Source organism: Mycetomoellerius zeteki, unplaced genomic scaffold (genome assembly GCF_001594055.1).
Source record: "Mycetomoellerius zeteki isolate Tzet28-1 unplaced genomic scaffold, Tzet1.0 scaffold158, whole genome shotgun sequence".
NCBI classification, from domain to species: Eukaryota; Metazoa; Arthropoda; class Insecta; order Hymenoptera; family Formicidae; genus Mycetomoellerius; species Mycetomoellerius zeteki.
This window is the reverse complement of record NW_017256532.1, coordinates 1152284-1177890: the sequence shown is the minus strand read 5'-3', so window position 1 is coordinate 1177890 and position 25607 is coordinate 1152284. Positions and strand designations below refer to the sequence as shown.

The following is a 25607-nucleotide window of genomic DNA, read 5'->3' as shown; positions in this document are numbered from 1 at the left end:
CGTAAATCTAGCCGCGGCTCGCGAGGGGGAAACCTCGCGCTACCGTCGTGAGAATCCATTTTTCCGCCAGTTGCACTCTCCTTCCGGCTGTCCTCGATCAGATCCCTGCATACAAGAAATTACAACCTGCTTTTTTTTATTATTGCCTCTCTTTTTCCCGGACCGAAAGAGGGACACCTGCTATATATATCTTCTCTATTACATCCCAAGTGACTTAAAATCAATTACTATTTTTTAACTACTGCTTTTAATACTATTTTTTTATTCTCTCTTTCTCTCTCTCTCTCTCTCTTATAATATAAAATATACCAATCAATCTTTTATTAGAAAAACGTTTAAACTATATACAGGATGTTATAGAGAAATTTTGAAACATTCTTCAAAATCCCTGATATGAACGTCGGTTACATATTATGATTTCGATAAGGAGATCGAATGTAATCCATTATTGCAGGATAATATAATAATGAAATACATCTCCATAGTATTGAGCTGATAGGATATTACAAAAAACTATTTAAAAATGCCGATTTTAAGACAGAAATCTTTTAACAATTTAATAAAAAATAAAACAGGTGTTTAAGTAATAATTTTCACATATATAAATATACAATCTACATTATTAAATAATTTCATAACAGAGATCCACGTCGTTTTTCAACCGAGGAAAATCAATCACACGCGAAGAACAAATCAAGAATTTATACATCGCGTAAGAGATAAATAACGACTCTATGGGATAAATGACAGTACCGATCGTCGTCTCATTAACGATCCACGAGATATGTATCTCGATCGTTGCGGTTCGATCGTAGCGATCGATTTCGCGTGTACTCACGGAGTTGCTCGCGCGACATCACAGAGATGCGGTTGATGATCGCATAGTCGAGGATTGCGCGGAGCTCGTTTTGCAGGAACGATCGTGCCGGTAGCGAGGGAATGAACGAACACGGAACTGCATGCGTCGCGAACGACAGCCCGCGCGAGACTGCCGGCTCCCCGATGACGACGCATCGTCTTTGGCATTCGGCTTGGATGGGCAAAGTAGACGAATGGATAGGTAGATGATAGATGGATCGATGGGCAGACGCCGCGAGGCATGTAAAATACGCGGGGGCAATTTTTGTACCTTTAATCATGCCGAGTACTTCGTTGGATTCGATTAAGCTCCGAAATGATTTCTCCCGAAATAAAATTTATTCGAAATGGACGTCTTCAAATAGATTTGTGAAATCTCGCGATATAACAATAGCTGCATATTCAACACAGAAAAAGCAGCTTTATAACTGTTGTAGAGATTCTTTAATTGGTTTATATATTTAGAGGCAGAGAGAGAGAGAGAGAGAGAGAGAGAGAGAGAATGAATAAATGACTCTTCATTAGGTTTCTCTACTTTAAAATACAACTTATACAAATAATTTAATAATAAATAATCTAAATTTTAGAATAAGTAACATGAGAGAGAGCGAGAGAGAGAGAGAGAGATATATTAAGAGTAAGAATCTTATAACAGTTGTAAAACTGCTTTTTCTGCTGTACACAGCCGCTGACTTTTTTATCTTTTTTATTCGTGCCAATTTTGTTGTCCCGTTAACATATATGTTCGGTTATATTAGACAGATAAGATTAATCATTATGGAGAACGATTAATTTGCCTGCCATAAATTACAGTGAAAGAGTTAAATGTCACGCAATTTTCAAGAAAATTCCTGACGTAATATCAAATTATCATGTTATTTGATTTGTTTTTCTCTTTAATTCTCGACTTTAGTTCGCGTGCGGCTCATCTTCTATATAGCACGTATGATGATTTAATTGAGCTAATGGCACGTAAATGAAAAACATGCGTGAAGCGTTCGTTCATCAATTATACTCTTCCTAAAGTGTAATCAGACCTCCGTAGGTTGTATGATGTAATGCGCATTTCTGGACTAGGCCGTGACATTGCATAACGTATTAAATGCGTATCGTGATACACAAGTAGCGCAAGTTATCGATGTACTGGCAATATAATAACATACATACTACTACACATCGTCGTCTCATCGTAATTAGTTTCTTATGAGTAGTTACGTATCTATATTAATCTTTTCATAATTTTTATATGACGCAATTCGATACAGCAAGAAAATAATTGATTTACTCTCTGTTCAAAATTAATTCAGGTTTATTTAAAGTTGATATATACCTAAATCACACAAATTATTTAATTGAATTTTCTGTGTTTATAAATGTTAAAAAACCAATTTAAATTTTAATAATGGATTTTTCTACCATTTTGTAATCGATTTTTTAATTTAATTTAAAATATCGATGCAATAGATAATGAAATCTCAACGTTAATTTAAAGAAAAGTAACCCTGATTCTATAAAAATTTTAATTTTAAGTAATATGAGCTATATATAAGGATTCTCAGAATTCAATAAAATTATAACAAGACGAGGAGATTATGAAAATAAGACGCGATAATAAATGTGCGCAGATTAAATAATTTTATAAGTCAAACTTAATCAATCAGTCCTTTAATTAAGAATCTTATAATATTTTACTTGGCTCCAATATTTGACTCTTCATCAATAACAAAAAGAAAACAAAGATTAAAACGTTGAAAATTGCATGTCGTGTTTAATTTTAAGTTTGAAGATCAAGATATTCAATGTCGCGGAAAATGTGCCTCGGGAGAAAAGTCGATTGCAAAACGGTCGACAAATACACCTACAAGTTCAAGTCCACTGCCGCAATAACATCCCGTGTCTTCATAAATTTTCTCTTTTCCGCTTTGCCAAGGAGAGCATTGCCAACTCTGCTTGAAACCTTAGAGAAATACACCAGAGATTCGAATTCGCTGAAAATTCGAAGATTCATCCATTTTTATTATTTGTACTTGCCATGAGATGTTGAAATCGACAATTCATGTAAAAATTAAACATCGACATGTATACGGGAAGAATAATTCTGCTGAAATATTAAAAAAATTTAGATAGATACAGATCTGAAAATAATTTTGGACTGTTAAAATAATTATGTAGAACACTCAAACTGGTTGCTAGAATGTCAAAACTTTTTGTAGCATTGTTTATTATGCTTAAATTTCCTACATAATTATTTTGATTGTCCACAATTATTTTCAGATCTGTATCTACCTAAATTTTTAAATATTTAAGCAATATCGTTCTTTCCGTGTACACGGAAGAGGACAGGGTAGAAGAGACCAGACAAAGGGAGACAGACAACAAGCGGAGCGTTTGAAACGGTACGCATTTCGTCACGCCAGCGTGTGCACCACGTATACGTACGTAAATGCAGTCGTTCAAGAGGGATCGAGACAGAAGCAGGAGGAAGAAGAAGAGGAAAAGGAGAAGGCGACCGAGAGAGACGAGGAGGGCCTCGACGTCGTCGTCAACGCGTCGCGAGAGACCTTGGCGGTTCGAAGAGCGTTACCATTTTCGCGGGGCGTAGTAGCGGATTGACGCAGGTGTGGACCGATCACGCGGTGCCATAGGCCACACAGGGAACGCAAGTAGATACACGGCGCAGGGTGGGGCACGAAAGGGCGCGGGCGTTTTTGCACGGGGTGAAAAAAAAAAGAGGCCGAAGGTGTGGACAGAGTTCGATCGTAAGAATCAACCTCGAGCTGACGAATTGTGTGGAAAAGATTTATTATGATTTAATCGTGACGGTTGTCACGTTCGTTAAATATTGATTCGCATCGTTAGCTACTTGACGCTAAACGTCCAGATCCGTTCCTGACGTTCTTCAAATCATAGAACTTTTCTATTAAATTATTTTCTAGAACGATATACGTTTATTGTCGACAAAAAATTGTGACTCTCCGAAGTTCTTCAACTAATTAACAATGCTCCTTTGTGGATGTTACAGAAGTATATCATTATATTGACAAAGGTAAGGAGAATGCACAACATTTGTCATCATATTTGTGTTATTTCATTAGAGAAATAATCTGCTTATATATAACCTTTAGAGGAAGGATGTCTATTTTCAAAATTTTATAGCATTTCTTTGAATAAGGTTTGTAATAATTCATTGTATTTCTTGCCTCAAAATATGATATGGTTTTTTAACGCCACTATAGTATAGCTTTCTCGTCTCTTGTAAAGGTTAAATAAAATACAACTCTCATGTACACTGTCAGAAGAAAAATGATCACAATTATCATAATTTGTAGTTATTTTTTATGTCAACTATATGTTTTTTGATAGAACTATAAATATTATTATTACTACATTGAAAATTCCATTTGGTTGAATCATCTAATCTCTTGTTTGGCAAACAAATCCTTGGTTTAATTTAGTTGAAGTTGAAGAAAAAGTTTGGTTATTATAATATTTTACTTGTTTCTGATAACACAAGTAAAATTTTACAATAACCAAAATTTTTAATTATTTTATTGCATCAACTAAGGATTTGTTTGAAAGTTAAGTCAACCAAATGGAATTCTTAATGTAACATTATAGTAGTAATAATTATATATAAATGGAGTTCCAAATGGATAACCATAATTATTTTACAATTATAATAAATACCAAATATTTTTTTCCCAGTGTAAATATATCTTTTTTATTTTACGGATATACACAGAAAGGTGTTCTCGCGAACGCGATATCTCTCTTTTCCATCGGATCTCGCAAACAAAAATTTACTGTTAGCCACCCCCACTCGTCCTCGTCGCGTATTATGCGTCACCCTATAATACGCGTCTAGTTTTATGCCAAACTAGAGCGCGCCGTGCTAAAGATAGGTCGTTGCAGGCAGGAATCGGTGTGCATCCATTACCGGCGCAGGGAACAAGGGCGACCTTGGCCTTACGAGCTTATATAACGAGGAAGCGGCCGATTCATGAGCTCAGTCGTTTCGACGCGATATTCAAACCGATCGCGATCTACCAAACAGAACGCATTTCCGGATGCATTTCTCTTTTTTTTTCTCTTCGTATGCTCTATATCGATTTATACTCGAAACATTAGAATGCTCCTCGCGCTTTTCGCAAAAAGAGAACAAATTGCATCGCCAATGCATTACTGAAGCGTCTGTTGCTCATTTTCCACGCCAAAGATTTTCTTTTTTGCTCGAGCGCAAAATTCTAGTTGAAGCGTTTTTCCACGCAATTTCACAAGCCGGCTAATTGTAAATTAGCGGTCTCAGCATTCGAATTTTTTTCACGCTTTTTGCTGTGAAATTAATTTTCGTTCTATTACGATCGGAGACCACTCCACAACGTTGGAAACTTCCACGAGGTCGTTACAGAAAATGCGAACGACACCGCTCGAGATGGTAGTCGCTCGATCGGAAAAATAAAAGTGCCATTAAAGGAGCGCGCGCGCTGCTGCAACTGATCGACTGACCGGCGGCCGCAGTGGGGATCTCTCCGCCGCGCTGTGGAAAATCAACGTCTCTTCTTGGCAGAAACGGAGGTAGCCCGTGGGTGGCAGTGGCGGCACGACAGAGTCACAGAGATCGCGAGGCTCTTCCGCTTTTTTGACAGATGCGAGCGTCAGTGCCGCGCGACGCGTCGCAGTGCCCGTCAAGTGAGGTCAAGCATTGTTTACGACATTGTTTACGCAGTGTTCACCCGTTCGCAGTGAGTTACTCCGAAACGTGGTTGCAACAAGATTATTACGCGGAATTCGTATGACATTCTCGAAATTCGATATCTCAATTAGTAAATATTTTCTAAAAAAGAAATCAGTTCTTCTATATTAATTAATTCTTTTATGTCCATTTATATATATATATTGAGAAAAATATTTTAATTGTACCAATAAGTACAAACCAAATCAATTCTGATTATGCGAATCAGATTTCTGGTTATTATAATTGAGTTTCAACTATTAATTAATCAATATTACCTATTAATTAATTATAACTGGTTATTCTAAACTAGAATGATAAATTTGGTAGATTTAACTACATGTGTCTAATTTGTACCTTTCTTGTACAAATTCTTGAATTTATTAAAATTCCAATTAATGCAACAGACTTTTTTCCTAGTGTATCAATGTAGATTAACTTTAAATTTCGCATCAGATTGCTTCTCTTCTTGATGAAACAAACTGTAATGCTCACGAAACTTTAGTAATTAACGATGTATCAAGCTACGGAGATAACCTGTAAAGCTTATCTTACTAGCTTTGAACTTTAATCTAATTACTTTTCATCTTTTTGTAATTCTAAGAATTAGAAGAAGATAAAGAATAATATAAACCGATAAAGAATAAATTAAATTGAGATTAAAGTTAATCTACATTTATGGAAATGGAAATTAATCTTTTACAAAAAAAAAGAACACTTGAATACAAAATCTCATATTTCATCTGAGTTAGTTTCTTTTTCCAACAATTGCAAGTGATTCAAAATGTAACTTGTATTTCGTAATCTGTATTTAACTGCGTACCGACGCTGCTAAATAATAATAACGAATGTTAAAATTGGAAGAAGGATTAGGACTGATTTCTCGCATTGAGCGCGCATCTGTTGAAAAGCGAACTTAATGCGACCTTGGATTTCTTTATTATGGTTATAGTCACGCGTACAAGATCGCATCTGCTACGCAGACTAAGCTCGTTAGATATGCAAAAAATCTATTTGACTCTTTTTAGTTTGTTCCATGCAAACGACGTTACGTGAAGCTCGTTGGACAAAATATCTTCGGCGAAGAGTATCGTAAAGTCGTATTACTTTATAACGACATCGAGCGTGCGGCAAAATGCAGCAAAATCCTGACGAAACGAAAATTTGGCATTAACCATGCACTTAACGCCTCAACACTTTAGGTCCGCGTTTATTCTCTGACCATGAGATCATCGCAGAACTGACATAACTGGTGCGATACGCAAATAAAGCTGTAGTACAATAATTTATTCGCCGGTCACTCGAACAATATTTCATGCAAATCTTTATTATTATATTTTGTAACGTATTTTATCGAGATATTAAATTGTTTCGCATGTTTCTAGGGTTGAAACGATTCTGGCGAGCTCCGCCAGAAAAGTGAGAGCGGGTGAGATTACGCAATACCAACACTAGGTAAGTTTCCAGGTAAAGGGATATCCATTACAATATCATGAAAGCCTTCACACTTCGCTTTGAATACTGAATATCTCAATATTAATTAAATAATATAATAATAAATTAATATAGCAATTACATTTCACGATACTATTAAATAATCCATAAAAGTTTTAATTTTGAAAATTTCTAAAAGCATAACGAATTACATTCACACACACACACTTGCATAGTATGTTATATTTGATTTATACACGTTAGAACGGTTTTGCTAAAATATCTAAGAGATTAACTTTATACAGATCTGAAAATAATTTTGTTAGACCATCAAAATAATTAAGTAGGAGTTGGTTGGTAGAATGTAAAAACTTTTTGCAGCCGCTTATTACTTGAGCGTCCTACAGAATTATTTTGATAGCTAACAAAATTACTTTCGAATCTATCCAGTTAAATTTTTTGATACTTTAGCAAAATCGTTCTTTCCGCGTATATCTTGATTGATATTTTATAACGTCAATTTGTAACGTATTTATTTTATATAGCATACACCAATATCTAAATATAATTTCGAAAATAATTGTCGATATTTCATTAAAGGCGTTCCCTTTTCCAGGTGACCCACTGGCACGGCGATCACAAGGAAGGATGGTCAATTTGATATTGCTTCTTTGGGCGTTGGTCGGCCTAATTGGCCGAGTGCACGGCATATGCAACTTCACATCGATTGCCGACAACGATCGGTCGATCGCCTACGCGTGCAGCCACGTTGACCTGAGCAATCTCAACGAACTGCCCGACGAGACTGAGTGGATCGAATTCTCGGTGTCGCGCTTCCACACGATTCCCGACGACGCGTTCCACCGATTCTCAAATTTACGTCGCCTGTCTTTTTACAATTGCCACGTAAATTTGATCGAACCCGCGGCGTTTCGCGGCCTGAATCGACTTGACTGGCTGATTTTCCATGGCACGAAGATCCACGCGGTGAGGTCCGCGTGGTTCCGTCACGTGCCGAATATCAGACGACTGATCCTAGACAGGTATCGTTTTTCTCACAGTCTAATTATGAACTTGACAAAATTATGGTAAATTTTTTGTTAAAAAATGTTGTTTAAATGAAAAATATCAAGAGAACGAAATTCGGAAATACAAGAAACTATAGTTTTTTTTTACGTTACTTACATACTTCTACGGAAAATACACCAGTTATAAAACGTCATTATAATATAGAAATTATTAATTCTATTATTTTCATGAATTAAGAATCTTTTTGTTTCATTTGATCCGTGACAGTCGACACCACATTAGTAATTCATGCAAAATGTCATGGACAATATTGTCACAGCATCGCTATATTCATAAAATTCGAGGGATAGATCGAGGCCACGTGGTGCAGCAGCTTATGTAAAGCGTCCGGCAGTTATACATTCGGTAATGTCGATGACCCAGTTATTCGTTGCACCATTGCGATCGTGATGTCATTCGGTATCCAAATATTAGATATTAAACTCGATTAATGGAAATCTCAGAACTAAGCTCAGGGCCTGGCAAAAGTTCGATTCAAAAGATCTAGAAATCCGAAGAGCTCTTTAAGAGCTTTCAATGCCACTAAAAGAATATTTCCAATTACAATAATGAGATTCTTAATTATTAGGATCCTTTCAAAAATAACTCAAATTGAGTATAATTTGAATGACATTATGAATTTAACACTGAAGTTGATTATATCATGCTATTGCATTTAGATATCTGATATAAAACAGCCTTTAATGTGCACCTAATTCAGTGTAGTACGAGTGACCGAATTAACTGTAAGAACTGAATCTCGAGATTGTAAGCTAGATGGTTCCATTTTCCGATAAATCTCAGTTTACTCGCTCTCGTCCTCTCTGTCTCTCTTTCTCTTTCTTTTTCTTTCATCCATTAAATAAATTATCACATAATTTATTTAAAGGTGAAATAATCAGCCCTTAATATTTTTGCGTTTATTCCAGTTTTCGAATTTAAAGATCTCGACAGTTAGCTTATAGTATGACATATACTGTAATTCTCGTGATCTCAAGTTCGAAAACAGAAAAATTTCTAGCTGAAAATAAACAAACCAGCATACTCTGATCATATCACTCAGAATTTTGGTCATCATAATAATTGCGAGATAACATCTGGTTATCCCGACTACAATTTCGAATAGATTTAAGCAGAAAACTTTGATTTGTTCATTTTCTATCAGAATTCTAATTAATGCACCCAGATTCTTTTTCCAGTGCACAGCACATAAGGTACATCTCACGTTTCTTCTTCCAGATGCGGTCTGGTGCACGTCGAGCCTGACGTTTTTCACATGTTACCGCGACTGGAGACCCTGGACTTGCGCGACAATGACCTCGATTGTCTGTCGGTGGAGGAGCTGTCATATCTGACCGCGCTCAGGACCGTGCGCATTGACGGCAACCCGTGGTTGTGTGAGTGCCGGCTAAGAATGGAGAGGTTCTTTCGCGAGAGATCGATCATCCAAGAGATTGAGTGTAGATTTCGACCGAGGATCTGCACCGTGCATCGAAATACGCAGTGCATGACACAGATCGAAATACCGCTTCCACCTCCGACGACAACCATCGAACCGATAGATTTCGAGGTAAATCAGTCGTTTATAATTTAACAATGACGTAACATAGTTTAAATTTTTATCATATTTATTTTAATGTTCATTCTTACTAATGTATGTATGCCTTGGCCATAAGTATAATAAAGCATCTCCAACTTATTACATTTTCTTGGAGAAGGCGGTAATAAAATTATTATAAAAATAAATATTATTTTTCAATAAATCAGGGTTTTAATTTATTTTTCGTTAGATGCAGATAGAATGTATACATCAGTTTGTGGAGGTGCTTTGTACTTATAGTAAAGGTAGATTAACTTTAATTTTCATTTAACTTACTTTTTATCCTTTTCTAAATCTAAGTATTAGAAAAAGAAAAGAAAAAGAAAAATTAAACCGAGATTAAAATTAAATTACATTGGTAAAAATGGACATAAATACTTTTTTGTGTATATAAATCAGTTTTGTTTTAATCCTTTCGTTGCGAAAGTTTTCGGTCTATTGGCTATGGAAAATTAATATTTCTGATTCATATTCATTTTTTACGAAGGTAGATTGTTTTTAATCCCGGTAATTTACTATTTATCTTCTAGTTTTAAAAATTAGAACCAGTTTTGAAAAATAATATTTATTTTTATAACAATTTTATTTATTAATTCTCCTTTAGACTTTCATTACCGCATTTTTCAAGAAAATGCAATAAAGTGAGGATTCTTTATACCGGCCATGACTATTATGTAATTTATGAAATTTTACATTGATAGAACCGAATCTAAAATTAGAAAAAAAAACAAAAAGTAAGTTAAACCGAGATTAAAGTTAATCTACATTGGTAGAAGTGATCATTAGATCAATTCGAATTGAATAGCAGGAATTTGAGATCTTTGTGAGAGTATCCGAGTAATATTAGCTTCCTAAAACGTTGTCCGTGTCCGTTTTGCGATCTTATGAAATAAGCTGCAGCCACATCGAGTATCAATATACCGACAGTAAGACAATACGGCTCGAATCGAACCGTATTATTTTTTCATAGTGTCGCGTTTCAAGGAGCCCAAGCGCAATCTTAGGATGGAGCAGAAATGCCTTTGATCGTAACGTAATTACGTATCTGATAACATCGCACAATGTGTGTCGTGCAAACGTCTCACTATTCTATTGCCTAAAAAACCGGCCTTATCGAACGCGTATTATGGGTGAAAGTCAAAATTTAATGCTAACATTAGTTCGCGTATGATGACTAATTAAGAATTTAATTGCGCGTTTAACAACCATATAATGTCGTTGCTCTCGGGGTTTTTATTCTCCTTCATATTATCACACATGAAGGAAAGTCAGGCAATTAATATCTAGATAATTTAATACGAATATCAACGCGAGATATCATAAAAATATTTTGCTGCTCCAGCTAGAATTATAGCTGTTTTTTGTATCTGATAGAAAATTATATATCATACGCATAGAATTTATAGCACAAATCTAAATTCTATCTCTATCATCTATATGATTAGATGCAATACATATCCAATATTTGCTAGAAATTTATCTATTCCAGCTATTTTTCGTACTTGGATAATTTTCGCTGTAACTGCAAGATCACTTTTTTCAGTGATGTAAAATGCCGATGATATTTTATTAGAAATAATCAGATTTATTTGTAGCGCGGAAAATCAAGCGCTATCAAAAATTTATATTCTGCATATAATCATATATCACAAATTAATTATACAATTTCGATTCTCTTTTTCTTCGGTCAGTTATTTTGATCGATTTCCTGCAAACCACCATTTAAAAAATCCTAAACTAATCGCAAACTCGGCAATTTCGAGAAATATCAAGTTTATAAAAACGAAAATTTTCGCCTGGTGTAGCACAATCTGGTGTAGCTACAGAAAATCTTACACTCATCTTAACTTTCCGGAGCTGACGATGGACCTAATGAACCCATTCAATTATATTCTCTGTTATATTTGTAATCTTCTTGTTATATTTAAATGATTGATAAATTCTTCTTGTTATATTTGTAATCTTCTTGTTATATTTAAATGATTGATAAATAAATTTGAATGATTGATATTAAAATAAACTTATATTATTATTAAAATAAATTTAGTATTCACACACACACACACATTTTTTATACAGGTTATGTCATTTTGTAGAACTAATCTTCTACAGCAGGCATGACCTTTAGCTCCAGATAAGGATAAAATGATACTCAAAGGACTTGGGTAGTGTATTCGAACGCATTATTACAGTCCCCAAAATCTTACCTTATTGAATTCTTTTTCATAGATGGCTTTGACTTTGCATCTCGACTCCGGAGCTAAAGTTGAACATGCCTGTTCTGCAGTATTCAAATTCGTCGAAATTGTTATTGTTGTACTTCAACGCCCCTTCACCGAAAAAATAATTCAATAAACAAACAAACTCACCTTATCGAAGCACGGAATCGTGTTCTCGGTAGCACCACGACCAACCCTTGCGTGTTGTCGGACGTCCCCTCGGGTGCCGTTGTCCCCCTTCGACGGCTGCTTCCGGATTCCGGCGACGACGCGCGGCGTCGCCTCGCGACCGCCGAAAATCGCCCGCGACATGTAAACGACACGAACTCGCGACGGAAGACGTCACAAGAGGAAAAACGTCCGTTTCCGGACGACGCGACGCGTACACAGGTCCACTCCGACGAAAACCGCGCGCGACATATGGCGGACGGACGCACGAATCACGTGACCCGCGCGACGCGATTGTTCGAAGACGCCGGGCTTCCTTCCGCCCAGCCCTAAGGGCGGTTACCAGCCGACACGCAATCCTCGAGCGACCGACGACGAGCGTCCCTTCGTTGACGTATGTTCCATCCGCGAGATCACAGGTGCAGAAACGTTGGAGTTCGTTTCGGCCGACGTAACGACTCGATCGTCTCGAACGCAACTCTCAACTCAAGTGAAGTTCGCGCGAGTCGGGTCACGTGACTCTCGAGGCTATTGCCCTGATTGGTTCACCGTGGGATTGACGAAAAATCGCGCGCGCTACGCAATCGACGCGCGGCCGATACGAGTCGCGTAGGAAGCAAAGATTACCGCGATATCATTGACGTAATTAGTGTGATTAACTCCGTTCCGTCATTAGGTCCTTGTTGGTAATCACGTCTACGAATTCGCTCGGAGACTCGTGAGGAGGAGAAGCAAACCTCGAGTTTCGGTTGACTATCGTGGCCGATGATAATCGAAAACAAAACGATAAAGATAATATAACATGAACTGTATACATAATCGAATACAATGGAATTTTTCATGTAACTTTTCCCCTAGTTGGAAAATGTGAAAAGTAAAAAATTTCTCCGTTATCTTCAATGTTAAAAAAATTTCACTTTCACGTTTCTATCTCTTCAACGGCACACGATATAAATTTTCTTGCACGATTGCTGGCATTTTAGTAAATTACTGGAAATTATGCGTTGTATAATTCTAGTGCGTGTGGTATAGTTCTAGTAATTTATTAGAACGCGACTAATTCAGCAAGAAAACGTGCATCACGTGCCGCTGGCTTTAGCCAGTTTAACTCGATCTATGATAAGCGTAGTAAGTCTTTAGTCTTGCTGTAAGCTCTAAGATCTGTTCTTTATCGATAAACTTTCTGAACTGATGTACATCGATACAGTAAGAAGACTGTACAAATTATATTTATTTCACTTCAATTTATTGCGCCGAGTATGTACATCAATTCAGAGAATTCTTCGATAAAGAATAGGTTTCTAAACTGATGTTTTTTCGGCAAAGAGTATTTTCGACACTATCTTTAAGAAATAATCCCTAAGTTTTAAGCGAGCAACTCAAGTATTTGTCTCAATCATCCCAACTATAAAATTTAACTTTTACTGGACGGGAAAGCCACTGTAGAGGCACTGAAACAATATTATATATGAAGCAAGGAGTACAATGAAATATATAACAAAATTATTAATAAATTATAATAAATCTTACTCAGAAGAGCTGTAAAATTTAAAAAATAAACCTCCGCTATCTAAAGTTTGAAGCTTAGGGCAAATTAATTAACATTACGACTTGGAGCAAAAGGTTGAAGTCTTGCTATTGTATATCAGAATTTAAATGTTTCTACTAATGTAGATCATCTTTAATCACAGTTCTCAACTTGCTGTTCATCTTTTTCTAATTCTTGGTCCTGTTTCTATTAATGTAGATTAACTTTAATCTTGGTATAACACACTTTTTATCTTTTTCTAGTTAGAAAAGAATGTAGAGTAAATTAAACCAAAATTAAAGTTAATAATACATTAGTAGAAATAGAATTATGTCCCTTCCTATCAATGTAGATTAATTTTAATCTCGGTTCAACGTACTCTTCATCTTTTTTTAATTCTTAGAACTAGAAAGAGATGAAGAGTTAATTGAATCAAGATAAAAATTAAACTACATTGATGAAAATTGGCATTAGAACTAGAAAGAGATGAAGAGTTAATTGAATCAAGATTAAAATTAAATTACACTGGCAGAAACGGGTATTAGAGGGAAAAAGTTACATGATTGCTACCACCCAGCACGAGCGGGTACGCTCACCTCTCTGTCGCGATCGGAAATTGCGATCGCGCGTCCAGATATTCCAGATATCTTATCCCGCTCGTTCTCTCACGCAGGAACGTTCCGGCAACCGCTTCCAGATAAGCGCGTTGACGTCACTGGACCGTCTGCCGGACAGGACTACGTGGATTCAAATCGTGGGTCTGGGGATCGACCGTTTGCCCGCGTACGCGTTCTTCCGTTTCGGCAACAGCCTGCGCAGTCTGGATCTGCGGGATTGCTCGATCGGCGCGATCGAGCCGGGCGCGTTCGCCGGTCTGCATCAGCTGCAACGGCTCACGCTCGTCGGCAACCGGCTGCCCGCGGTTGCCGCCCATTGGTTCGGCGATCTCGTTGCGCTCCGCCAATTGGTGCTCGCGCGCAACGGCATCGAGCACATTGAGCCGGATGCTTTGCGCCCACTCGCCGGCAACTTGCGCCATCTGGATGTGCGATACAATCGACTTCGTTGCCTACCGTTGGACGAGCTGGCACATCTGAGGCACCTCGAACGACTTGACATCATCGGGAACCCGTGGTACTGCGAGTGCCGCAGGAATCTGCAAAGATACCTGATGGATCGTAACGTGGGATTTGACATCACCGCTGATCGCTGTTACGAAGAGAACGAAGTTATTGAACCGACCGACGGATGGCAACACCCGCAAGTAAGTAGCCAGTAAGTAGCGGGCTGGCGGTATTCGAAAGAAAAATGTAAATGAATTTTCCGAGGATGGATGAAAATTCTTTATCCTCAGGAAACACGATTTGAGTAGCTCCATATATCGTTTTATTCTTCTTTAATATTTGATGAACAAGGATAAAATGAAGGCAATTCAGGTAATGTTTCCACGTAGCTTCGAATGAAGAGACGAATTCTTTCTGATTTTGAGGGCGTTTATTTATTTTTTATGTGATGTTTTTTTATGCATTTGTTTTTTTTACGCGCTATAAACTGCAGTTTATCTTCCTTTCGAATATAATGAGCGATAAAAATAGAATAAAATTTAGATCCGTATTCATAATCGTAGATCCCACGATTGTTCTCATTTCAAGCGAGCTAATCTTTGAACCTAAGTTTGAACTAATCAGATTTATTAAATCGTGAGAATTTTTCAGATGAAAGACTGATGATTCAAATCGGATTTCAGGTTGAATCACTACATTCCACGACTATGGCTACGGTCGAGTTGCCGCTGCGAATGCTTCAAAGCATTTGATTGACCAATTGGAAGAAAGAATTTTACTAATCGACCAATCAAAAATACTTCGAAGCATTCATAGCAGCAACTCGACTGCACCCTATAAATACGACTCATAGGGTGCGTGTGTGTCAAAACCAAACGCACCCTTTATGAAATACTAGATTTGTTTGCGTTGTATGCTGTTGCATGCTTCAACATGCTCCAACATGTTTCTACCATAACATCTATTCACTCCAATGTGCTTACTAGGGTAGAATTAGATATGGTAGGAGCATGCTGTTACCCCTATAGAAATTTAATCCTTACCGTACAAGGTCGGGTCACTAATGACCGAGCGATTCCTGTTTGTGGACGTTTCTTCGAGTCTTTCGGAGATTACAAATTATACTACATTTTATTATTTTCCAAAATAAAGTTTCAATATTTATTCTAGAAAGTTGAAAATATATTGGTGAATTTTTAGAGATTTTTTTTAACCATTCTGAATAGGTGAAAAAAACGAACGGATTCTAGTGACCTATATTTGGACGGATGAGACACCAAATTGTACCTTGTATAATTGTAAGGGTTAATACTAATATTAGCCAATTAATCGCTTATTTTCAATATTAAAAGTATTGTTAACGATACTTTTAACTGGAAGTTATAAGATTAATGCAAAATATTATTACGGGCACCAGTATCCGTTTTGACCGAATATGACCTCTTTCGCTTATTTCTCGGTCGATTTTCACTTATTATTGTTAAATTAATTAATTAATTAGTAAATTAAAGATGAAATTTCGCGTATAAATTTATTTGCGTTATTTAATTATCTTATAATACTTTTGTTAAATATTAAGACAATCGAATTTGAATTTCATTGAAATCTATTTCGTATTTATATATTTCTTTATAAAAAAAAATGGCTCTCGGAAATTTATTTTGTAAAATCTTAATATTTACCGAAAATAAATCAAACAAATTTTATTTACTGATGAGAAGTAAAGTAGGAAATTCGAGATGGCTTCTTGAACTTGGACATTCCTATAGTCCTTTAAGCATTCTTAATTCCGAGAAGTGTTGGTTCCATATGAAAGCAGCTGATTCATATTTACGAAATACTTCTCTCTTTAGGTTCCATTCCCGAGGTTTGTCTCATATTGACTTTTCAACATTTCTACTTAGGAGACAATATTGTTTCCTTATACATATTATAATTAAAATTTAAGAAATTTTCTAAAAAATTATAGAATTGTACAGAAATTCTGAAATTTTTTAAAATTCTGAAAAATTATGTAAAGAATTCTGAAAAAAATGTCACTAAGGTGGTACACTAGGGTGATATTAAAGATTTAAATAGCTGGTCTCTCAGTGTAATTGTAATTTATATGCTCTCCAGACATGGAAACTAACACTGAGATATAGATTTAAGCTTGGCGATATATATGTCGTCTTTTAAAGCGACCACTTGTTGCATATTTGCGCATTGTTTTCGACTGGTTAGCAAAATTTAAATGAATCACAATTATACAATTACACTATTTGATTAATCTCTAATGCTACCTCTGTTGAAAATTTTTCTTAGAATTCACATAATTATTCAGAATTTTTACGTAAAGTTTAGATTTTTTTCAGAACTTCTATACATATTATAATTTATTTTATAACTTATTATTTTATTTTACGATTTAAAAAAAAATTCTTAGATCATTTATACAAATTGCAACAATTTTTAGAAATACTGAGAAAGTCTAAAAATCTTTTCCAGAATTCTTCATAAATTCTAAAATATTCTAATATTTCTGAGATTTATCATTCTATATAATTTCTGAAGAAAATTTATCATCTCTCACGAAAAATTTATTCAGAAATTATTTCTTTATAAATTTTAAATGTAATTCTTAAAAATTCTTAAAAATTGTAAGATGTTACGAGAATTTTGTTTCACCAGGATTTACCAAAATTATTATATTTATCTAATCTCTTTTTAGGTAACGACTCCGATTACCCACGGTCACGTATATTGGACCACTTTCGATGACACTTTGAGCCAAAGAAACATCACTGTAATAAGACCGATCGGTGAAGTTCCCACAGAGAGACCGGTTCACAGGGGTACTTGCGTACGAGACAAGACTCAAGTGTCGCGGCAAGTTTTCACGTGCAGCGGCATCACCGAGCTCACCGAGCTGAATGTTTTACCTCACTCAGCCCACGCCATTCGCATCGTTCTTTCAAATCTGAAAACGATCCCAACGCGAGCGTTTGCCCGCTTCGACGGCTGGCTGTCCCAGCTAGAATTACGCGATTCCAATATCGAGACGATCGAGCATCGCGCCTTCATCGACCTGCATAATCTGGAGCGCTTGTCACTGCACAGTAATCAGCTGAATTCGGTGACATCCGAGGCATTAGAGGGCCTCACAAATCTACGATACCTGGACCTCTCGCGCAATCACATCTATCGTATTCCCAACGAGGTCATCGACACACTGCCGCAGCTGCACGTTCTGGATGTATCCGAGAACTACATGAACTGCCTCGGCGTAGAGCATATGGCGCGCAAGATGCCGCATCTGTATTCTCTCAAAGTATCGGACAATCCATGGAGTTGCCTGTGCGGCATCAAGCTGGCCAGTTTCCTAGACTCTCGCAAGATACCGTATAATCGCGATTCTCTATTTGACGTGAACGACGACTGTTATGTCACCACGTTGCCGACGACGCCTCCCACAACGGCAGTGACAACTTACACCCCATTGCGAACTACCACGACCGAGCCACCCTCGATAGGCTTCTACAACGAGACCTTGGAAGGTTCCTGCTTTAAAATTCCTGAGTCCACGGAACCACGATATCGCTGTGTGGGTGGCAATCTAATATTGCTGAAAAACGTACCACACAACGCCGTTTACATCGAATTCTACGAGGGTCATTTGCCCGTCCTGCCGGCCAATGCTCTCTACAATTTTCGAAAATTGCAGGAGCTAATCATCAGGAACTGCGGTCTGAGAATGATCTCGCCTGGCGCTTTTCGGGGTCTGGACTCTCTGGAACGGCTCACCATTCAGAGTAACCCAATGACGTCGATTGAGGCGAACTGGTTCAACATAGAACGTCTCGAACGACTGGATCTACGCGGTAATTCAATCCGCTACATCGCACCGGGCGCTTTCCGCCATCTGCGCAGGCTGGTCTACCTGAATCTCGAGGGCAACGATCTGCAGTGCATCTACACCAGCGATTTTCAGGATATGCCAAATCTGCACATCGTCGAGTTTGCCGGCAACCCGTTGAAGTGGCGCTGTCGCATGGATCTGGAGCAGTTCCTCGAGATTCAGAAGATTAAGTTCGTTAAAGTGGAGAATTCGTGCGAGGGCAAGAAGATCATGAAAAATCTTCTTTATCAGAATCGGACTGTCGAGCTGGAATGTCCACCGGGTTGTTCGATGGCGAGCAATATCGAGCTGGAAAAGAGCTCGACATTGGCATTTGTATTGTTCTTCGCGATACGGATGTATTAGTTGTTTGGCAAATAAGAACAAAAGTAAGACCAGAATTAAGATACTCAAAGACCTTGTCTTACAACAAGTGAAATAGTTTTTGAGGTTCAGTCATCATTGGAAGAATTAGGAAAATTACATTCGGATATTAAGCAATAATATATCGGTACAATTCACGAAACACAAACTAATAATGTAACATTACATCAAAATTATAATTTCCCATTTACAACATAAATGTAATATAACACTTGTTATACATAACAGTTATGTACATTATTGAGTAGGAAATTATAATATATTGATGTAATATTGTTAGTTTGTGTTCCGCGAAAATATATAGATGTGGTAGTGATTTTGATAATCAACGGAGTTCTGAAAGTAAAGTTGCCTTTGTAGTAGGCGAGGATAGATTTGGTATTGTTAATGTTGTCATTCAATGTGTTCATACCGCGAAAGCGCTTATAAACTAATAAATACGTATATTTATTTTTTTGGAACGCATATATATATTTATAACTTATAACTTTAAACCCTTCGAAGTTCTCGTAATATTGCGTATTAGATAATATCATACATGTACATAGGATAACGCTTCTCGATCTCTAGATATTTCGTTAAATTGCTTAGATTGTTAGTACCTGTTTGTCGCACGCTGTACAATTATGGACATCGTCGTCATATCAGAAATATTGCAATTGAAATGCAATAAAGTATCGACGAAAAATTGCAAAAGAAACTTAAACCAACTTCAACCAAACTTTGCTTAACTTAATTGGATTAATTTAACTGGCAGAATGACTGTTTGGAATACAATTTCTAATTGTATAATTTGTTGAGTCTAATTTAATTTTTTGTTCTATTCCTAATGAAAAGAATTTCTCATAATATCATAATATTTTTAAGAATTTTTCATATTTTGACCTTATAAAGATCTTTTTTAATAATAATCTTAAATTTCTTCAGATTTTATATTCTTCGGAAATTATAGAATTGAGAAATCATAGAATATGTAAAAAAAATTTGTTTATATAAAGAATTCTTGAAAAGATGAAGACTTTTTCAGCATTCTAAAGTGTTCCAATTCGAATAAGTATCTAAGAAGTTTTCTAAAAATTTGAAAATTATATAAAAATTCTAAGAAGAACTGTTGCCAGGGATATAAACAAGAAAAAATTAACAAAATTCATATTACGAAGCATAGATAATACTAGCTAAATTAATTATCAACTCAAATGACGAAATCGATCGACAAAATTGCTTGAAGCAAAGTTCTTAACAGCAAAAAATTAAAAATTCTCTATCCGTCTAAACACAGATATCACTTAATAAAATGATCACTGATTAAACTAATCGGCAAAATTGCTTCGTACAGTTTTTAACAAAAAATTTATAATTCTAGCCGTATTAACAAAATAGCATGGATATTACGTGATAAATTGATTACTGATTAAATTAATCGGCAAAATTGTTCGAAGTAAAATTTGTAACTGCGTAATTCGCCTTTCCTAATCTAATCCCTTTTTTTCTAAGATTACACAATAAAAAAAATAACAATATCTATATTAATTAATTATTAAGTTAATCAGAGTTTGGTTGGTCATCCATACTGCCGGTAGGGACCATCAATAAACGACCATCCCGGACAAATGTGAACAATGAAGAAAGTTACATTGGACATTGCGTTGTAAACGCGTATAATTTATTATATCAACAACAATAAACATATTCACGTGCCATAAAAATCTGTACTAGTGCGACGCTAAAAAAGTACTTCTTATTGGTGTTCATTTTAATATAAAAAAAACGATTGTACATAATATATTTACTGTCAGGATGTAACGAGCTATTTGTTACTAAAGATGTAATGAGCTTTAATAAAGATTTATTTTGTGCAATAAAATTTCACTTTCGTCACTTTTTTATATTAACTGATTTTTTTCATCTATAATTATTTATGCTATTAAATTTTAAACATTACAATATCAAAAATCATACAAGTATTGATTATTACTGTTTACCCATGACTTTATGTATTTATTAAATGAACAAAATATCAAGTAGCCCGGCTAGCTCAGTCGGTAGAGCATGAGACTCTTAATCTCAGGGTCGTGGGTTCGAGCCCCACGTTGGGCGAAATTACTTTTTATTTTTTTTTATAATAAATTTATTTTTATAATAAATTTAATGCTTACAATATTTTTCTCGATTATGAATCGTTAAATAAGACAAAAATATAGTTTTCATAAATATAAAAGAATACAGGATGTTTCATTTTAACAGAAATAATTGCATATCTTTTAAATTTGACGTTGTATAAAAAAAAATATTTCAGACAAAAGTTGTATTATTTGAAGGAAGACAAATAATGATAAAATTAATCTTCCAAATTGCCCTTTTTTGAATAGAATTGTATGATTTTTTACACATAAAATCTAATATAATATATCCTTTAAATAAATAAATAAAAAAAATAACACAAAATATATATAATGAAAAGCTAAGTATATAAATAAAAAAATATATAAAAAACTTTCTGTACAAAAACAGTAAAGTTCGCTTTAGCAGAACGTGGTTTCGATCCACGGACCTCTGGGTTATGGGCCCAGCACGCTTCCACTGCGCCACTCTGCTTTTTTGAAATAATTTTTGTCTAACTTGTTCATAGTTCAGTAACATCATCAGTAAACTAAATTTTTATCTAAATCGTATAATTTAATTATAACTTGATTTTTATCATTAAACCTATTAATATAATTAAATTAATTTAATACGTAATATATATATATTTTTTATAGCTATTTTAATAGATTTTTATTGTTAATATTTTTTTATAGATCTTTTTATTATTTTATTTGTTTATCGCTTTAATTAAAAAATATAAAATTGTTATTGTTTACCACGAAAGAAACTTCTCGAAAAATCTATTTCTAAAACGTCAAAAATTTTTTAACACAGACATTACATATTTCGAGAACATTGAGGAAACAAGAATAAAGAGATCTTTCGAAAAAGTGTAAAACAAAAGAATTATGAAAAGTGAGATAAACATGGTACGTAAAATGACGACAAACTGATAAGAAAGTAATTTTGATACACACAATAACCTCGTAATAGAAAATCTGAAGAAGACATAGGGTTTCTCAGTAGGAATCCTCTTTTCGGACATTTCACTTCTCCATTTATTTAAAAATTATTAATTCTGACTCATTGTTTGCTGCACGTAGAAGGGCACGGTTATTATATTCTATAGAAGGACAATCGCCAACCGAATTTCGTCAGACGGAATTTCAAGAGACTGAACAATTCTATCAGTATAAGTCACCAGTTCCGTGACTCACGGACCGTCGACTCAGGTCCAACGACTCAGCAACGAGGCTTCAATGCGACTTAACAAGCACGAACCTGCACGGTTTAGTCTAGGCTGGTTGGGGAATGCCCGACACCGGATGCCACGTGTGTCCGCGTATTGCTCGCCTCGACGCGGACAATCGATAAAAAGACGCTAACAAAACCGCGAAGGCCGCTCGCGAACATAACGTACACACGTTAGATACGTCCTCCTTGCGATTATAGTTACAACATTGTGGGAAACGTTAATGAGCGACGATGGATCTAAATAGGATATAGAAGTTATAATAATATTATAAGAATATCATCGTGACCTTATTTTGTCAATTATAGATGACAAATGAAGTCATAATGATATCCTATGGTGTCATATTATTATGATTTCGCAGAAACTAACAGTATAACGTTGCATGTTAATATTATAATTTCCTACTCAATAATGCAACTGTTATGTACATATAATATATGTTATATTACGTTTATATTATTAAGGAAAATTATAATATTAATGTAGCTAATGTTAATATTATTGTAGTAAATTCGATTGGACATATTCAGTGCATCTTTGTGCATATATTAAAGCCGTCGTACACAAATTAATGTAAAGATGTATGTTTAATATAAATATAAAAATCGGTTAAACCGTGAAATCTTCAATATATTTTAATGTGTTGTTAAATAAAATATATATTGTATAATTTGAAATATTTGCACTTTTATTTGTCAGATTTAAATCAGTGTATAACTTTAATATGTATTAGTTTCAACGAATTCACTATTAGTTTGTGTTCTCCAGGACTATGTCTTCTTATACCTAGACATATTAAGCCTATTCTACAATGTACTTTTTGTTTTCTGTTTTTTGTTTTTTGCTATTTTTTACATCTTATCTTTTTGTTTCTTATCCGGTTTTTTGTTTTATGCCGCCCAAGATAAAAGTTAACGAACTTCGGAAGAAACAGGAAACAGTAGCAAGAAATACAATTGTTGTTAAAACGATCGCAAAGGGAGGAAAAAAGTAAGAGGTAAAAAGCAAAAAATAGGAAACAAAAAGCATATTGTAGAATAGGCTTTATATCGCTTTATACAGCAAAACACAACTCTAGAAACAGTTTTCTAAAAAATAAGTTTAAATATTTCGAATCATTAAAATTTTTAATTTTAATGTTAAAATGCAATTTTGATATACTAATTAATTGTAGAGGAATAAAAGTATGTAGTGTTTTAAATTTTACATTTTTTCTCCAGCATATACACGAAATAATGATTTTTTAATTATGTTGTTATTGTAGCAAATGAGCGATATATATGCGTGACGAATAATTCACGATTGATATTTGCGCACGTAAGATTACACAAGCATTTTTATCGTGTCTGTTTTTCTATCACCGTTTTATTGCAAAAAAAGAACCGGATATCCAGATGGATACGATGAATTATCGATGTGAATACGGAAAAGTATGACTTGCGTCTCATTTTCGTCACGATTAGAAGGCATTTTTGTTTGTTCGATAACGTTGGAATTTGAACTTATGTTAGAGAAATTATATAACGATTTGTAATATTTGTATCCGCGATTCTGTTTTTCAAGAATTGAGCGACGTCTAGATTCGCGCGCCCTTTGCGCGAACCCTTCGAATTCGCTCGACCAATGAGAGATCGAGCTGAATAACCGGAAATTGTCTGTTTGTAAATTTACAAACGGACAAGTCTAAATATGGACGGATCGTGCGATCGCATTTATTTATTCGTAACGCAAATGCCAACTTCAATAACGTTAAACGCGGATGTAAAAAAGACGCGAGTGATAGTACGACATTGATATAATTCAAGATTTATGACATAGTATGCTACATATGCTTATGGAAAATAAATATAACGCATAGTAGCCTTTTCTTCCTATCTTAGCCAATAAAACACAGGTGGCGCTGACAGTGCCGTTCAATACGCTTGCAACAGGAAGTCGAACTGGGAGACGTGCGGATTATCGATTTAGGACCACTTTTACCAACTCCGATTAACTTAATCGGACCGATTAGTCCATTGGAATTGGCCAATCGCCATCTGTCGTCAAACAAAATGACAAATGCGATTGGTCAATTCCAATGGATTAATCGGCCGATTAAGTTAATCGGAGTTGGTAAAAGTGGCCTTTACTATTGAGAACAATCTCGAATTCTTTTCGGAAAAAAATCTGCAAAACGTATTCTTTTGAACGAGAGTCATCCTCATCTTTTTTTCTCAGTCCTTTTGTCGCGATCGAAACGCTAATCGCCGCGTGACTCGCAGCTTGATTCACGTAGTGCGACCTAACAGTCGGTTCGCGACTGGCGGCGACCATCTTTTCCGAGAGAATGACGCAATCGATGACACATTTCAACGTCGCCCACCGTTCGATTTTACGAACGGGTGCGGACAGATTTTCCGGGTGGCGATCGTTCGCTCTCCACGAGATCGAAGTCCGAAGCCCTGGCGGATCAGCGACACGGCGCTATTTCCTCGGGAGCGTCGAGCGCGTTTCCGCGGACTTTAATCCATGGGTCGAGCGAAAGTCGCCAGCTGGTGAGAGCTATTTTGAACGGCGCGATGCGACGTTGCCACGTCTCCCTCCGATCGTTGTTGCGATCGAACAAGTTCAAACACGTGCGCCCCTTCGCGTTTTGCTCGCTCGGCATAGAGATAACCGCCGTGCGCACGTCTCAGCGAAACGACGCGACGATACGTTCAGCACTTTTCGTCCGACCGCCGCAACTCGCTCTCGCCGTTTTTAGGCCTTTTAAACGACGTGCCAACGGGGTCGCACCGTTTCGCCGACAAAATTTCAATCTCCCTCCGCCAAAGGACCGTTGGAAACGGGAGGGATCATGCGGAGAGGGAACAAGCCGAGAGCAGCGTATATCGTGAGAAACCTGAGACTCGGATTTCTAGGCGTGCTGGAATATCTCTGGAAATCGGCAGAGCTCGAGATTAGACGTAAACGAGATGATACGATTTTCAATTTGAATTCCAAAAGCGCCTGGACAATTTTTCATTGAGCGCGTCATCTTTCGCGATGATGTCCGATGGAGTTGGACAAGAAATCAGGTTGCTACCTCGCGGCGCAACGACGAGAGAGCATGGAGATAGAGAGAGAGAGGAAGAGAGAAAGAAAGACGGAGAGATTGGAGAGAAAGGAAGTGCGGCAACGTGGCATCTCCGTGACTGCGTGAGCGGAGATGCGCGGCATGAATATAGCGGCGGAGTTTGACGAGCAGCGCGTTGACGGGGAGGAGGGGGATGGGGCACCGCGGGGTGGAGCGCGGAGGAGCAGGAGGGGACGCAAATGCGCGCGGGATAAAGGGGTGCGGAAAGTTTCCGCGGCGG

General features: G+C 36.3%; 2 protein-coding genes and 2 non-coding genes across 11 annotated transcripts in view; 2 read left to right on the top strand and 2 right to left on the bottom strand.

The window, feature by feature from the left end:
- The window catches only part of LOC108721004 (cytospin-A), a 61358-nt gene extending 49126 nt beyond the window's left edge, over nucleotides 1-12232 (bottom strand). For all 3 annotated transcript variants that reach the window (XM_018445297.1, XM_018445302.1, XM_018445299.1), the window contains exon 1: nucleotides 12062-12232. In XM_018445297.1, the coding sequence (XP_018300799.1) occupies nucleotides 12062-12223 (162 nt within the window). In that variant the 5' untranslated portion in view covers nucleotides 12224-12232. The remainder of the gene's footprint in view (nucleotides 1-12061) is intronic.
- On the top strand, nucleotides 3819-19616 carry LOC108721006 (slit homolog 2 protein). 6 transcript variants are annotated; one of them, XM_018445305.1, is made up of 7 exons: nucleotides 4588-5146; nucleotides 5226-5600; nucleotides 6976-7045; nucleotides 7641-8067; nucleotides 9332-9662; nucleotides 14281-14871; nucleotides 17382-19616. In XM_018445305.1, the coding sequence occupies exons 4-7, from the start codon at nucleotides 7673-7675 to the stop codon at nucleotides 18912-18914; spliced, it is 2850 nt and encodes a 949-aa protein (XP_018300807.1). In that variant the 5' UTR covers nucleotides 4588-5146; nucleotides 5226-5600; nucleotides 6976-7045; nucleotides 7641-7672; the 3' UTR covers nucleotides 18915-19616. The 6 variants fall into 6 exon arrangements, with proteins under 6 accessions (XP_018300811.1, XP_018300807.1, XP_018300808.1 ...); XM_018445306.1 differs by adding an exon at nucleotides 6619-6842 and having other exon boundaries at nucleotides 4588-5600; XM_018445309.1 differs by lacking the exons at nucleotides 4588-5146; nucleotides 5226-5600 and adding an exon at nucleotides 3819-3904.
- A 1340-nt stretch (nucleotides 19617-20956) lies between these two features.
- On the top strand, nucleotides 20957-21029 carry TRNAK-CUU (transfer RNA lysine (anticodon CUU)). The gene has a single exon. It is a non-coding gene; the product is annotated as a tRNA-Lys (tRNA).
- Nucleotides 21030-21455: 426 nt separating this feature from the next.
- On the bottom strand, nucleotides 21456-21527 carry TRNAM-CAU (transfer RNA methionine (anticodon CAU)). Its single transcript has one exon. It is a non-coding gene; the product is annotated as a tRNA-Met (tRNA).
- Nucleotides 21528-25607: the final 4080 nt, after the last annotated feature.

Coding starts and splice junctions, on each gene's coding strand:
- LOC108721006 (XM_018445309.1), top strand. CDS start 7,673: ATGGTCAATTTGATATTGCTTCTTTGGGCGTTGGTCGGCCTAATTGGC. Junction 8,068..9,331: donor AGACGACTGATCCTAGACAG/GTATCGTTTTTC, acceptor TTCTTCTTCCAG/ATGCGGTCTGGTGCACGTCG. Junction 9,663..14,280: donor TCGAACCGATAGATTTCGAG/GTAAATCAGTCG, acceptor TCTCTCACGCAG/GAACGTTCCGGCAACCGCTT.